General features: G+C 41.7%; 1 protein-coding gene across 1 annotated transcript; it reads left to right on the forward strand.

The window, feature by feature from the left end:
- Window positions 1–205: 205 nt before the first annotated feature.
- Window positions 206–9,580, forward strand: LOC129704901 (inter-alpha-trypsin inhibitor heavy chain H2-like). The gene is made up of 4 exons (XM_055648310.1): window positions 206–547; window positions 646–696; window positions 1,655–1,684; window positions 8,249–9,580. Exons 1-4 carry the CDS (start codon window positions 458–460, stop codon window positions 8,576–8,578), a joined length of 501 nt encoding a protein of 166 aa, XP_055504285.1. The 5' UTR covers window positions 206–457; the 3' UTR covers window positions 8,579–9,580.
- Window positions 9,581–14,087: the final 4,507 nt, after the last annotated feature.

The following is a 14,087-nucleotide window of genomic DNA, read 5'->3' on the forward strand; positions in this document are numbered from 1 at the left end:
AAAGAAGCACCTTATTTATTTTAAACAAAGATCATAATGGTCTATCATAGACGGCTAAGATAGACCAAGATAAACTGCTGCAAAATGCAATTGACTGACGAGGATTTCACTCCCCCAGTGTGTGGGTGAAACTGCAAGAGGCAGGACGCAGGTCGGGGTCTTATTACTAAAATGGCGGCAGTGACGTTCCGTTACGCACTACATGGGAGTTTGTGGGCGTGGTCTATGTTGCTCCTGGACCGCACCCAGGACGGACATGGCACAGACCACTCTTTGGACGAGTCAGGTTGCACAATTTGTTTGCAACATCCGTGTTTGCTGATGTATTGCATAACCTAGTGGGTCAGCAATATGTATTCATTGTAGGAGGAGGATCAATGCAACAATTGCTTATTAACAGATCTCAGAATAAAACCAGGCTCCCTGCAACTTGTTGGACAAGCACGCATTGTTGAAAATGAAAACAATGTTGTCCTTCCTTTTGCTCATTTCTATTCCAATATTAATATCTTCTGAATTCATTTTAACCGAATCAGAGCAGCCTCAGGTAATGTATGACTTACTATTAAAACAAAGATACGGAATGGAGTAGCGTGTGCTAATGTGTTAAATTAACATGTAAACTTTTGTCTTTAATTTATGCAGAATGATTATGTCGATACTCAGACAAATATTCTTCGTCCGAGAACATTGAAGGTATGAAGCAGAAAATGCACGCATGTAAATCATTATGCTCCATTTAATCACTGTAACATGGTTACAAGTAAAAGAGTTGATCACTTATTACGTCCTTCAAATGCCTAAGCATTTGCAGAACTAATCGTATTACTCGATATCCTCTTCTGTCACTATTTACAAATCGCTCAACAGAAATTAGTTACTTATCCCTTGCACCCGTTAATTCTAACAATGACACAATTCAACATATTGTTGGGAGTAAGGAATTCAAATGATGGGCGCATTAGTAAATTAAAGGCAGCTTTAATAACCCTCATTAAATTGTAATGCATAAATCAGTCTAGTATTTAATATGCTGTAATGATGTGTACTGCTTCAAGTTGGCGGGAGTTATACACTGCTTTCCAACTATTTTTTGCTAGTGAACAGCTTTGCATTAAAGGATCAATTATTGCAAAATATTTAGCGCAGGTGTAGTGTCATGTGTCAATTGTAATATTCACTAATTAATGTAGCATCATTGTTATTGTGTATATACATCTCAGCTCCTATGTATAGTGCTATAGCTCTATGGACACTCCAAAAATGTTGTGCTCAGATCATTGTCACATTGTGGGCAATGTTATAAATTTAAGGTGCCATATATTCTGTGATTATTAGTGCAACTTTCCTGCTAATAAAACATTTATAACATTGCAAAAAAAAAATGCAAATTAATTTAATATGGAACCAATTAATGTGTATTTATAATTTTTTTTATAATTTCAAAATAATTGTTATACAATAAAATTGTATCCTGGGAGATCATTTCAAACATCACTATTCATAATTCTACCTCACAAAGGAGAGAAGAAATGGTGATTTGTTTTTCTTTGGAATTTGATTTAATTTTTTATACTATTTGGATTTATCTGTATAATTTATGTGAATACTGAAATATTATAACACTGATTTTTATTTTCTTGGTTGAAAACAGAAGAGAAGTATCGACACTCATGGCACAGAAGTAGGTTTGAATCTTGCGATAATATTTAACTATTTATATGAGTAATAGTATTTCATCACGGGATGGTTTTTAGCGATGTGGTTAATTTGCTGTTGTCTCTGGTGAAGATTTTTGATAGGTTGGTTTTGACGATTCAGTAAATTGTAAGATATATCTCGGGGATTTCATTCATAATTTACGCCAATTTATAATAAAAAGCTTGCAGAGAAATGTCAAAAATTCACTGCATTACTGTCAGCAAATTGGGAATTTTTATCAAATCCAGATGGCTTGGATTTGCAGTCAAATGTTCACCTGGGGCTGTCAAATAGCTACAATGCTGGGCTCCACATGCAATCCAAAGGGGGAACAAAAATCGGGCAGCTGGTCCTGCACTTACTTCTGAACTTGCCATGAAAACAAATTGGACAGTGCAGAGATAGCATTTCTATTAACTTCACAGAACGAGACTAACCTCATCAATGGATACCTTAGACAGTAGTCATAGAATCATACAGTACGGAAACAGGCCCGTTGACCCAACTTGCCCATGCCGACCATAATTTCTCGTCTAAACTAGTCCCATTTCCTCGTGTTTGGGCCGTGTCTGTCTAAACATTTCCAATGGGCAGCACGTTGGTCAAAGGTAAAGTTGCTGCCTTATAACACTTACAGCACCGGAGACCAGTGTTCGATCCCAACTGCGGGTACTATCTGTATAGAGTTTATACGTTCTCCCCGTGACCACGTGGATTTTCATCGAGATATTCGGTTTACTCCCACACACCAAAGACGTACAGGTTTGTAGGTTAATTGGCTTGGTATACATGTAAATTGGCCCTAACGGTGTGTAGGATAGTATTAATGTGCAGGGATCGCTGGTCAGTGGGCCGAAGGGCCTGTTTCCATGCAGTAAACTAAACTATTAATGTACCCATCTGCATTTAAATGCTTGTTATTGTACATGTCTCAACTACTTCTGGCAGCTCGTACCATATATCCACCACACTCATTGTGAACAATTTGACCCTCAGGTTCCTTTTAATTCTTTCCCCTCTCACTTTAAATTTATGCCCTCTAGTTTTTGACTCCCATGCCCTGGGTGAAACAAAGACCCTGAGTGTTGTGTCCTAGAGTCACCACTCTGCCTCTGCCTCGAGATGATTGTTTCCTAAGGGGGGGTCCCTGCTGGGAGATCTGCTGGGGTTTTGCAGCGTACAGCAGAGCAGTCTATTCCAGCTCGACGCTTTCAGCGACAGAGGAGGAGACCTCAATATCTGCAGGATTATCAGCTGTGAAGCTGATAATGGACATATTTGGGATAGGAACATTTTGAAATTTGATGTATTAAAATCATGTTTTAGTGCACTGTAGAAGTATTATTTCAATGTTTTTTGTATGAAGTATTTTTAAGAGGTAACTTTTTAAGGGGTAACTTTATCCACACAAAAGGTGATGGGTGTATGGAACGAGCTGCCAGAGGAGGTAGTTGAGGCAGGGACCATCCCAACATTTAAGAAAAAGTTAGACTGATACATGGATAGGACAGGTTTGGAGGTATGGACCAAAAGCAGGTAGCGTAGCTGGGACATGTTGGTGGGTGTGGGCAAGTTGCGCCGAAGGGCCTGTTTTCACACTGTATCACTCTATGACTACATTATACCTCCACCATGCATGAATGCTTCAAAATCAAGTGGTGGAGTTTTATTGCCATATACTCAAGCATAGAAACATAGAAAATATGTGCAGGAATAGGCCATTCGGCCCTTCGAGCCAGCACTGCCATTCAATATGATCATGGCTATTCATCTAAAATCAGTACCTCTTTCCTGTTTTTTCCCCATATCCCTTTGATGTCGTTAGCCCCAAGAACTAAATGTAACTCTCTCTTGAAAACATCCAGTGAATTGGCCTGCACTGCCTTCTGTGGCAGAGAATTCCACAGATTCACAACTCTCTGCGTGAAGAAAGTTTGTCCTCATCTCAGTCCTAACTGCCCCCCCCCCCCTTTATTCTTAAACTGTGACCCATGGTTCTGAACGCCCCCAACATCGGGAACATTTTTCCTGCAGTTACAGTAAGTGAAAATCTAGCAGGCAAGCAGGATGCTTTCTCCAACCACCCCCATTTGAAGTCCACTATCTTCCACCGTTTCTACCCAGTGCTTGGTACTTACTTCCAGCAGCCACTGGTTGTCCTCCAGGATGCACCGAGCCGCAGCCTGATCCATGCCGGTCACCTGGGCAAATTCGACACAGAGACTCTCTCTCTCTCTCTCCCCTCTCTCTCCCCCCCTCTCTCTCTCCCCCTCTATCTCTCTTCCCCCGCTCTCTCTCTCCCTCTCTCCCCCTCTCCTCTCTCTGACCCTCTCTCTCCCCACTCTCCCTGTCCCCTGTCACTCTCCCCCTCTCTCTCCTCTCTCTCCCCTCTCTCCCCTCTCTCCTCTCTCTCTCTCCCTCTCTCTCCCCTCTCTCTCCTCTCTCCCCTCTCTCTCCCCTCCCCTCCCCTCTCTCTCTCCCTCTCTATCCCCGTCTCTAACCCCCTCTCTCTCCCTCTCCCCCCTCTCTCCTCCCCCCCTCTCTCCCTCTCTCTCTCCCCTCTCTCTCCCCCTCTCTCCCCCCCTCTCTCTCTCTCCCCCTCCCCCTCTCTCTCTCTCTCTCTCCCTCTCTCCCCCTCTCTCCCTCTCCCCCCTCTCTCCCTCTCTCTCTCTCCCCCTCCCCTCTCTCCAATCTTAAATCAGCTAAACTATAATAAACTAAACTGAAAACTGTCAAACCTCCTTTCCCCCTATCTCTCCCTCTCCCTCTCTTTCTCTTCCCCCTCTCTCTTTCTCCTCTGTCTCTATCTCCTCTTTCTCTTTGTCCCCCCATCTCTCTCTTTCCCCCTCTGTCTCTCCCCTCTCTCTCCTCTCACGCCTCCCTCTCTCTCTCCCCACTGTCTCCCTGTCTCCTTCCCCTCTCTCTCTCTCCACCTCCCTTTGAGAGTCTGTCCCTTCGGCACAGAGACTCTCGCGGCAGCGGCGCAACGCTTCCGACGCCTCCGACGGCCCGGGACACTCGCACTGTCCGGAGTGCTCCATGGCTGAAGCTGCAGCGAGCGACTCGCTAGCCGCGCAAATACTCGTCAGCCCCGCAAACTCACCAGCCCCAGCTCCCCGCATCTGTATCCGCCCGCTGCTTCCATCCCTCCCTCAGCCCCGGCTCTCCAACACCCGCGGACCATGCAGTTTATCCGAGTTTTGACATTTTTGGTGATTACAGAATTTCTCACCACTGAGCGTGATAAATTTCCGATCAGGGTGAGGGCGTGAGTTTGCTTGAGGGCGTGAGTCTCACGCTCAAAAGCGTGAAAGTTGACAGCCCTGCCCTTGAGTCCTGGCAACATCCTTGTGCATCTCCCCCCCCCCCCCCCCCCCCCCCCCCCCCCCCCAGCAGGAAGAAACCGCAGATGCAGCCGTCCCTGTAAAATGGCAAATGATTCCAGGAATGCCGAGGCAAGAGGGTGAGAGAGAGGGGGAGTGAGAGAGCGAGAGAGATCCAAAGGACGGATTCGGATCCCAACTACGCCTCGCTGAGACATCGCCAGAAGTTTCAAACCTACGGCCCCCTCCAGTTCGAGCCACGTGGACCAAGATACCACATTGTAAACAACCACGTTCGCTACTTTGACTGGGAGTTCGCGTTCCGCCACAGCCCCGCCAGCGGTTTACAGCTCTTTGATATCCGCTTCAGGAAGGAGCAGGTGGTCTACGAGTTGAGCGTCCAGTTGCCATTTGGAAGGAGCTTCAGAAAATGCTGTACCCACTCAAGTCATCTCCACCCACCCCCCTCCTATCTAAGGGGTAGAGGAACTGAAGGATTTTCATTAGGCGAGAAATAGTATTGGGTAGGCTAATGGGACTGAAGGATGATAAATCGCCTGGGCCTGATGGTCTGCATCCCAGGTTCCTCAGGGAGGTGGCTCGAGAAATAGTGGACGCATTTTCCAATGTTCAATAAATTCAGAATGAGTTCCTGTGGATTGGAGGATAGCTAATGTTATCCCACTTTTCAAGAAAGGAGTGAGAGAGAAAATTACAGACCAGTTAGCCTGACTTCGGTGGTGGGAAAGATGCTGGAGTCAATTATTAAAGAGGTAATAGTGGAGCATTTGGAGAGCAGTAAAAGGATTAGTCTAAGTCAACATTGATCTATGAAAGGGATATCATGCTTGACTAATCTTCTGGAATTTTTTGAGGATGTGACAAATAAAATGGATGAAGGGGTGCCAGTGGATGTAGTGTATCTAGACTTTCAGAAAGTCTTTGATAAGGTCCCGCACGGGAGACTGGTGACTAAAATTAGAGCACATGGTATTGGGGGTAGGGTGTTGACATGGATAGAAAATTGGTGAAATGAGTGAACGGGTCCTATTCAGAATGGCAGGCGGTGGTGAGTGGAGTGCCGCAAGGCTCGGTGTTGGAGCCGCAACGGTTTACCATATATATTAATGATTTGGAAGAGGGAATTAGGAGCAACACTAGCAAGTTTGCGAATGATACAAAGCTGGGTGGCAGTGTGAACTGTGAAGAGGATGTTAGGAGGTTGCAGGGTAACCTGGACAGGTTGAGTGAGTGGGTAGATGCGTGGCAGATGCAGTATAATATAGATAAATGTGAGGTTATCCACTTTGGCGGCAAAAACAAGGGGGCAGATTATTATCTCAATGGGGTTAGGTTAGGTAAGGGGGAGGTACAGCGAGACCTGGGCGTCCTTGTACACCGGTCACTGAAAGTTGGCGTGCAGGTACAGCAGGCAGTGAAGAAAGCTAATGGAATGTTGGCCTTCATAACAAGAGGATTCAGTATAGGAGTAAAGAGGTTCTTCTGCAGTTGCATAGGGCTCTGGTGAGACCACATCTGGAGTATTGTGTACAGTTTTGGTCTCCCTAATTTGAGGAAAGACATCATTGTGATTGAGGCAGTGCAGCGTAGGTTCACGAGATTGATCCCTGGGATGGCGGGACTGTCTTATGAGGAAAGATTGAAAAAAGGCTTGTATTCACTGGAATTTAGAAGGAAGAGGGGGAGATCTTATAAAAACATATAAAATTATAAAAGGACTGGACAAGCTAGATGCAGGAAAAATGTTCCCAATGTTGGGCGAGTCCAGAACCAGGGGCCACAGTCTTAGAATAAAGGGGAGGTCATTTCAGACTGAGGTGAGAAAAAACTTTTTCACCCAGAGAGTTGTGAATTTATGGAATTCCCTGCCATAGAGTGGATGGATTTAAGAGAGAGTTAGATAGAGCTCTAGGGGCTAGTGGAGTCAAGGGATAGGGGGAGAAGGCAGGCACGGGTTATTGATAGGGGACGATCAGCCATGATCACAATGAATGGCGGTGCTGGCTCGAAGGGCCGAATGGCCTCCTGCACCTATTTTTCTATGTTTCTATGTAACTGGCCTCCACCGCCCTCTGAGGCAGAGAATTCCACAGACTGACAACTCTCTGTGAGAAAAAGTGTTTTCTCGTCTCCGTTCTAAGTGGCTTACCCCTTATTCTTAAACTGTGGCCCCTGGTTCTGAACATCGGGAACATGTTTCCTGCCTCTAGCGTGACCAAACCCTTAACAATCTTACATGTTTCAATAAGATCCCTTCTCATCCTTCTAATCTCCAGAGTGTACAAGCCCAGCTGCTCCATTCTCTCAGCATATGACAGTCCCGCCATCCCGGGAATTTACCTTGTAAACCCACGCTGCACTCCCTCAATAGCAAGAATGTCCTTCCTAAGGTACCAAAACTGCACACAATACTCCAGGTGTGGTCTCACTGGGGCTCTGTACAACTGCAGAAGGACCTCTTTGCTCCTATACTCGACTCCTCTTGTTATAAAGGCCAACATGCCATTCGCTTTCTTCACTGCCTGCTGTACCTGCATGCTTACTTTCATAGACTGATGAACAAGGACCCCCAGATCCCATTGTACGTTGCCTTTTCCCAACGACGCCATTTAGATAGTAATCTGCCTTCCTGTTTTTTTATACCAAAGTGGATAACCACACAGTTATCCACATTAAACTTCATCTGCCATGCATCTGCCCATTCCCCCAACCTGTCCAAATCACCCTGCACTTTCTTAGTATCCTCCTCACAGTTCACACTGCCACCAGCTTTGTGTCATCTGAGATCCCAACACTGAAGTCCTTGATGCCTTCCACCATTTTGTCATGACAAATGGACTTGGGTTCCCAATGTAAACATCCACTGGGGAACCACAACACTAAGTCCAGGCATTTTCAAGATGGATTGGAAATATCTGGAATAATAATGGCCCAATGCAGGAGAATGGGATTGGATTAGATAGGGCATCACCGTTTGCATGGACAAGTTGGGCCAAAGGGCCTGTGTCTGTGATGTTGACTGAATGACTATATCTGCGGTGAGTCTGGTCATCCTAACCACAAATTCAGGGAAATTGGGTGCTCTGTAAAAGAGTAATGTTTACGATGCCCAGCACCAATGCAACTCTGATATTTTCTCTTACTATTTTAGTTTGTTTCCTTAGTCAGTGCTCATTGAAACATTCCCCCTTCACTTCCTCCAGCCTCTGAGGGAGCTTGAAATCTACGGCATGAAGATTGATTCCAAAGTCACGTCTCGATTTGCTCACAATGTGATAATTAGCCGAGTGGTGAATCGAGCCAATGTTTCGAAGGAAGCCTTCTTTGAAATCGAGCTGCCCAAAACGGCCTTCATCAGTAACTTCAGCATGTACGTATCAGCTGCATTATTCCCTCTAAATAATTATTTAGATTTAGGTTTATTATTGTTACGTGTATTGAGGTATAGTGAAAAACATTGTTTCACATGCTATCCATTTAGATCAGATAATTCTATACATCAATTTCTTGGAGCGCAGGAAGATGAGGGTTGAGCTTATAGAGGTGTACAACATTTTGAGAGGAATAGATCGGGCGGACGAGTCTGTTGCCCAGAGTTGGGGAATTGAGAATCAGGGGTTAAAGTGAGGGGGGAAAGATTTAATAGGAACCTGAGGGGGGAACTTTTTCACACAAAGGGTGGTGGGTGTATGGAACAAGCTGCCAGAGGAGGTAGCTGAGGCAGGTACTATCGCAATGTTTATGAGGTACTTGCATAGGACAGGCATAGAGGGAAATTGGCGAAACGCAGGCGGGTGATTGTAGAGTAGATGGGACATGTTGGTTGGTGTGGGCAAGTTGAGCTGAAGGGCCTGCTTCCATACTGTGTCACTCTATGACTCTAATACAATCAAATCAGATACAAGTACAATAGATAGACCAAAGGGGATAATGCAGAGTGCAGAATATATTTCTTAGCATTGTAGCGCACCAGTTAACATAAAAGGGCTCCTCTGTGTAGCAATGTTACAAAATTTTGAGATTTAAAAAATCAAGTCTGCAATTTATCCCATCAGACAAAGCATAAAAATAAGTTTAATTTGACACCAAATTCACTTTCATATCTTCAGTATTAAAAAGGTTATGGCCATTTTCATACTGAAATTAGCAACTTGTTCCCAATTGCTTTTCCATAACACCAAAGCTGTGATCGAGGACAGTCAAAAGCCCATAACTTTCTTAAAAATTAAGAGAACTGAATGAAATTTTCAGCTATTATAGATTGAAGCATTCTGAAACAAATATGAAACAATCTTACTTGGATGACCTGAAATTAAAGCCTATAATTAGTTAGAAACATAGAAACATAGAAAATAGGTGCAGGAGTAGGCCATTCGGCCCTTCGAGCCTGCACCGCCATTCAATATGATCATAGCTGATCATCCAACTCAGTGTCCTGTACTTGCCTTCTCTCCATACCCCCTGATACCTTTAGCCACATCTAACTCCCTCTTAAATATAGCCAATTAACTGGCTTCAACTACCTTCTTATTTATTTATTTATTTATTTATTTATTTATTGTTTATTTTATTAGAAGTTAATACAGTACAAAACAGTACAGTGAAACCTAATTTTAGGTGCCAACTATGTAATACCGTAATCCATTCTATGTACAACCTCTAGTTTTATGTTTTGAGAAGGAAGTAAACAAGACAAGAAAAAGAAAACAATAGAAAGGGGAAAAAGAGGAAAAATGGATTGTAGAGAATAGAAAAACATGAAGTGTGTATATAAAAAAAAAAAAAGAAAAAGTGGAAAGTAGAAATAGGAGAGAAGGCCCCTTAAAAGAGAAATTTTCAAATCTGTATTCGGAGATGTAGATCTATCCGCGTCATGAACTGAAATCAGCAATCTTTACGGTACCGCTGCATCACATGATTCCAAAAAGTTGATGAAAGGAGACCAACTCCTTAAGAATTGGTCATATTTATCTATTAGTCGGAGTCTCATTTCTTCAAGGCGTGCTATGTCCATCATATTCCTAATCTACATTTTAACAGTTGGTATGGTTGTATTTTTCCAAAATTTAAGTATCAATTTCTTTCCAATTATTAACCCATAATTAAAAAAAACTTTTTGGTCTTTATTTAAATTGCTATCTTCTACTATTATTCCAAATATAATCCACTCCGTTTTAGGTTCTATTCTTGACTTGAAAAGCTTTGTAAATATATCAAATATATCGCTCCAAAATGTATTCAACTTTGTACATCCTACAAATCAATGTGTTATATTAGCATTTTGAAACAAACATTTATCGCATCTGGGAGAGACGTTTGGATAAAATTTATTCAACCTCGTTTTTGAATAATATAGTCTATGTAATAATTTGAATTGAATTAAATTATGTCTTGCATTAATAGAACAATTATGTGTATTCATCAGATACTTTTCCCATCTATCCTTCGAGATCTTTATCATTAGCTCATGTTCCCAATCTTCTCTTAGTGCTTCTGTTGAGGGTAATTCTCTATTTAATATATTATTATTAAAGTATGATATTAGTTTTTGTGAATCAGCCTTAATATTCATTGCTTCTTCTAAAGGGTCTAAAAATATAGTTTGAAATCTATGTGTATATTTCTTCATAAAGTCACATACCTGTATATATTTAAAATATTGATTATCATTCAGTTTAAATTTTAATTTTAATTGTTGAAATGATAACAGTTTGCCCACTTCATACATATCCCCTACTTTCCTAATCCCCAGTCTATCCCATTGTTGATATGTGTTGTCGATGAGAGAAGGTTTGAATGCGGGGTTGTTCAATAGTGGGGTTAGTACTGATAGATTATTTAATTTCAAGGATATTTTTATTTGTTTCCAAATTCTTATTATATTGTGAATAATTGGGTTCTTCTTATATATTATACTATTCAATTTTATCGGTGAGAGCAGGATCGTTCCTATATCGTGCGGATAGCACTCCTCTTTCTCCATTCTTATCCACTCCAACTGCTGAGTGGAACTATTCAACCAGTACATTATGTTCTTAATATGCACTGCACAGTAATAATACATAAAGTTAGGTAATGATAAACCCCCAACTTCTTTAGGTTTACACAAATGCTTTCGTTGAATTCTGTGTGCTCTGTAATCCCATATAAAATTAGTGATAGTAGAATCTAGTTTTAAAAAAAAGTATTTTGGAATATATATTGGAATCGCTTGAAACAAATACATTAATTGTGGTAAGAAAGTCATTTTTATAGCGTTAATTCTACCTATCAATGAGAGCGGGAGCGTTTTTCAAAATGTAATCATATCATTCAGTTTATTTAACAGTGGCATAAAATTGGCACTAAATAATGATTTGTGTCTTCTTGTAATTTGAATACCCAGATACTTGAATTTTTCTGTTGCAATTTTGAAGGGGAATTTTAGTAAGTGTCTTGAATCCTGTGGTTTTAAAGACATAATTTCGCTTTTATTCCAATTTATTCTATATCCTGAAAAAGAGCCGAATTCCTCAGTTAGTGTTAATAAGGTGGGTATACTCGTTTGTGTATTAGTAATATATAAAAGGATATCATCAGCGTATAATTTTATTCTTTGAGTCCTTAGTGTTATATCCGTGAATATTCGGGTGATTTCTAATCCTTTCGGCCAGCGGTTCTATCATAAGGGCAAATAGCAATGACTTATTACCTTGCCTATTACCCCTTGATAAGTAAAATTTTGGAGATAGCGTATTGTTAGTTAATATTCTTGCCGTAGGTCTATCGTAAAGTAGTTTAACCCATCTAATAAAATTCTCTCCCGTATTCAATTTTTGGAGTACCTTGTATAAATACTGCCATTCTACCTGATCAAATGCCTTCTCTGCATCCAGCATAACAACTGAAATATCTTCATTGTCCTCATTGTGAGAGTACATTATATTGAAAAGCCTTCTCAAATTATTAAATGATTGTCTTTTGGGTAGAAATCCCGTTTGATTCGTATTTATTAAATTGTTAATATAATTATTCGGTCCTCTAGCTAGAATCTTTGCTAAAATCTTCTGATCCGTATTTAGAAGTGAAATAGCTCTATAAGAACCCGGTTCATCTAAATCTTTATTTTTTTTTGGTATAAGCGTTATTGTTGCTTCTGCTAGGGTTTCTGGTAGTTTATTTTCGGTATAAGCCTGCATGTATGAATTGAATAATCTTAGTATGATTGACTCCTGAAATCTATATTATTAAAACTCTGTTCTTGACCGGTTTTGGCCATCTGTGCTGCGATTTGCGAGAGAACGCCGCCACCTATGGCCGTCATTTTTGGCCACCTTGCTCAGAATCCCCCACCTCCGCCGCATGTGTGCCGAGGATTTTTCCCCTCGATTAAAAATGACAGAGATATTAATGTTTTTTACAAAATTCCCCATTCTCTCTGCTGCCCCCGCTGGCGGAAGGGGGGAGGGACTATAAAACCAGGAAGTGGTGTGCCTCAATCAGTGTCTGCAAGCTGGAGGAAAGCAGAGGGTCACGTTTCTCTGAGCTGGGAATAACACTGAACACATGTCTACTCAAATGTAAGTGCCCTCAGTGGTTCTAAAATGCTTGCAGAATGTGTCTATTGGTTCTAAAGCTTGCAAAAAAGTGTCTATGGGTTCTAAAGCTTGCAAAAAAATGTCCATTGGTTCTAAAGCTTGCAAAAAACGTCTATTGGTTCTAAAGCTTGCAAAAAAAATGTCCATTGGTTCTAAAGCTTGCAAAAAAATGTCTATTGGTTCTAAAGCTTGCAAAAAAATGTCTATTGGTTCTAAAGCTTGCAAAAAAATGTCTATTGGTTCTAAAGCTTGCAAAAAAATGTCCATTGGTTCTAAAGCTTGCAAAAAAATGTCCATTGGTTCTAAAGCTTGCAAAAAAAATGTCTATTGGTTCTAAAGCTTGCAAAACATGTCTATTGGTTCTAAAGCTTGCAAAAAGTGTCTATTGGTTCTAAAGCTTGAAAAAAATGTCTATTGGTTCTAAAGCTTGCAAAAAATGTGTCTATTGGTTCTAAAGCTTGCAAAAAATGTCTATTGGTTCTAAAGCTTGCAGAAAATGTCTCTTGGTTCTAAAGCTTGCAAAAAAAATGTCTCTATTGGTATTTTGAGGAAAGCTTTGGGAAGTAATGTAAATTTGTTCTAAAATGGTGAGGCCAATACTGGAGTATGGTCCACAAAGTCGCCTAATTCCCGAAGGATGTCAACCCCCTGGTTGGCTTGGGTGAGGAGATGAAATTGAAATGCACTGGGTTACTGCAAATAAGTGGCTTGAAAGTTGAAAGGCACTATGACCAGGGCCGTGGGAGAGCTTTCCTTTAGGTTGCTTATTCTTTGGAGTGCAAAGGTTAAGGGGGGCGTAGGGTTTTTTAAATGATGAGAGGGCTTGACAGAGTTGAAAGGCAAAATTTACCCACTGAGGTGGCAAGGGGACAGTTGAGAAAGGCACTGAAGTTTAGGGGTAACATGGGGGAACTTCTTTACTCAGAGAGTGGTGGCTGAGTGGAATGAGCTTCCGGTGACGGAGGTGAAGGCAGGTTCGTGTTTATAATTTAAAAATAAATGGATAGGCTATGGACGGGAAGGTAATGGAAGGTTATGGTCCGAGCGCAGGTATATGGGACTAGGGGAGAATATGTGTTTGGCACGGACTAGAAGGGTCGAGATGGCCTGTTTCCGTGCTGTAATTGTTATATGGTTATATGGCTATAGGTTCTAAAGCTTGTAAAAATATGTCTATTGGTTCTAAAGCTTGCAAAAAATGTCTATTGGTTCTAAAGCTTGCGAAGAAATGTCTATTTGTTCTAAAATGGTTCATACTAGCGCTCCAGAAAGCCCTCCTCCCGCCCCTCCCCCTCCTCCCGCCCCTCTCCCCCCCCTGGTTGGCTTGGCTGCACTACTTACTGCAAATGGTGGCTTGAAATTGTTGCACTTTGGCAAATTGAAGTTGAAAGGCACTACTTAGTGCAAATGGTAACTTGGGTGTGGCTTGAAGTTGAAAGACACCACTTACTGCAAATGGTGGCTT

This window comes from Leucoraja erinacea, chromosome 16 (assembly GCF_028641065.1).
Source record: "Leucoraja erinacea ecotype New England chromosome 16, Leri_hhj_1, whole genome shotgun sequence".
Lineage (NCBI taxonomy): Eukaryota > Metazoa > Chordata > Chondrichthyes > Rajiformes > Rajidae > Leucoraja > Leucoraja erinaceus.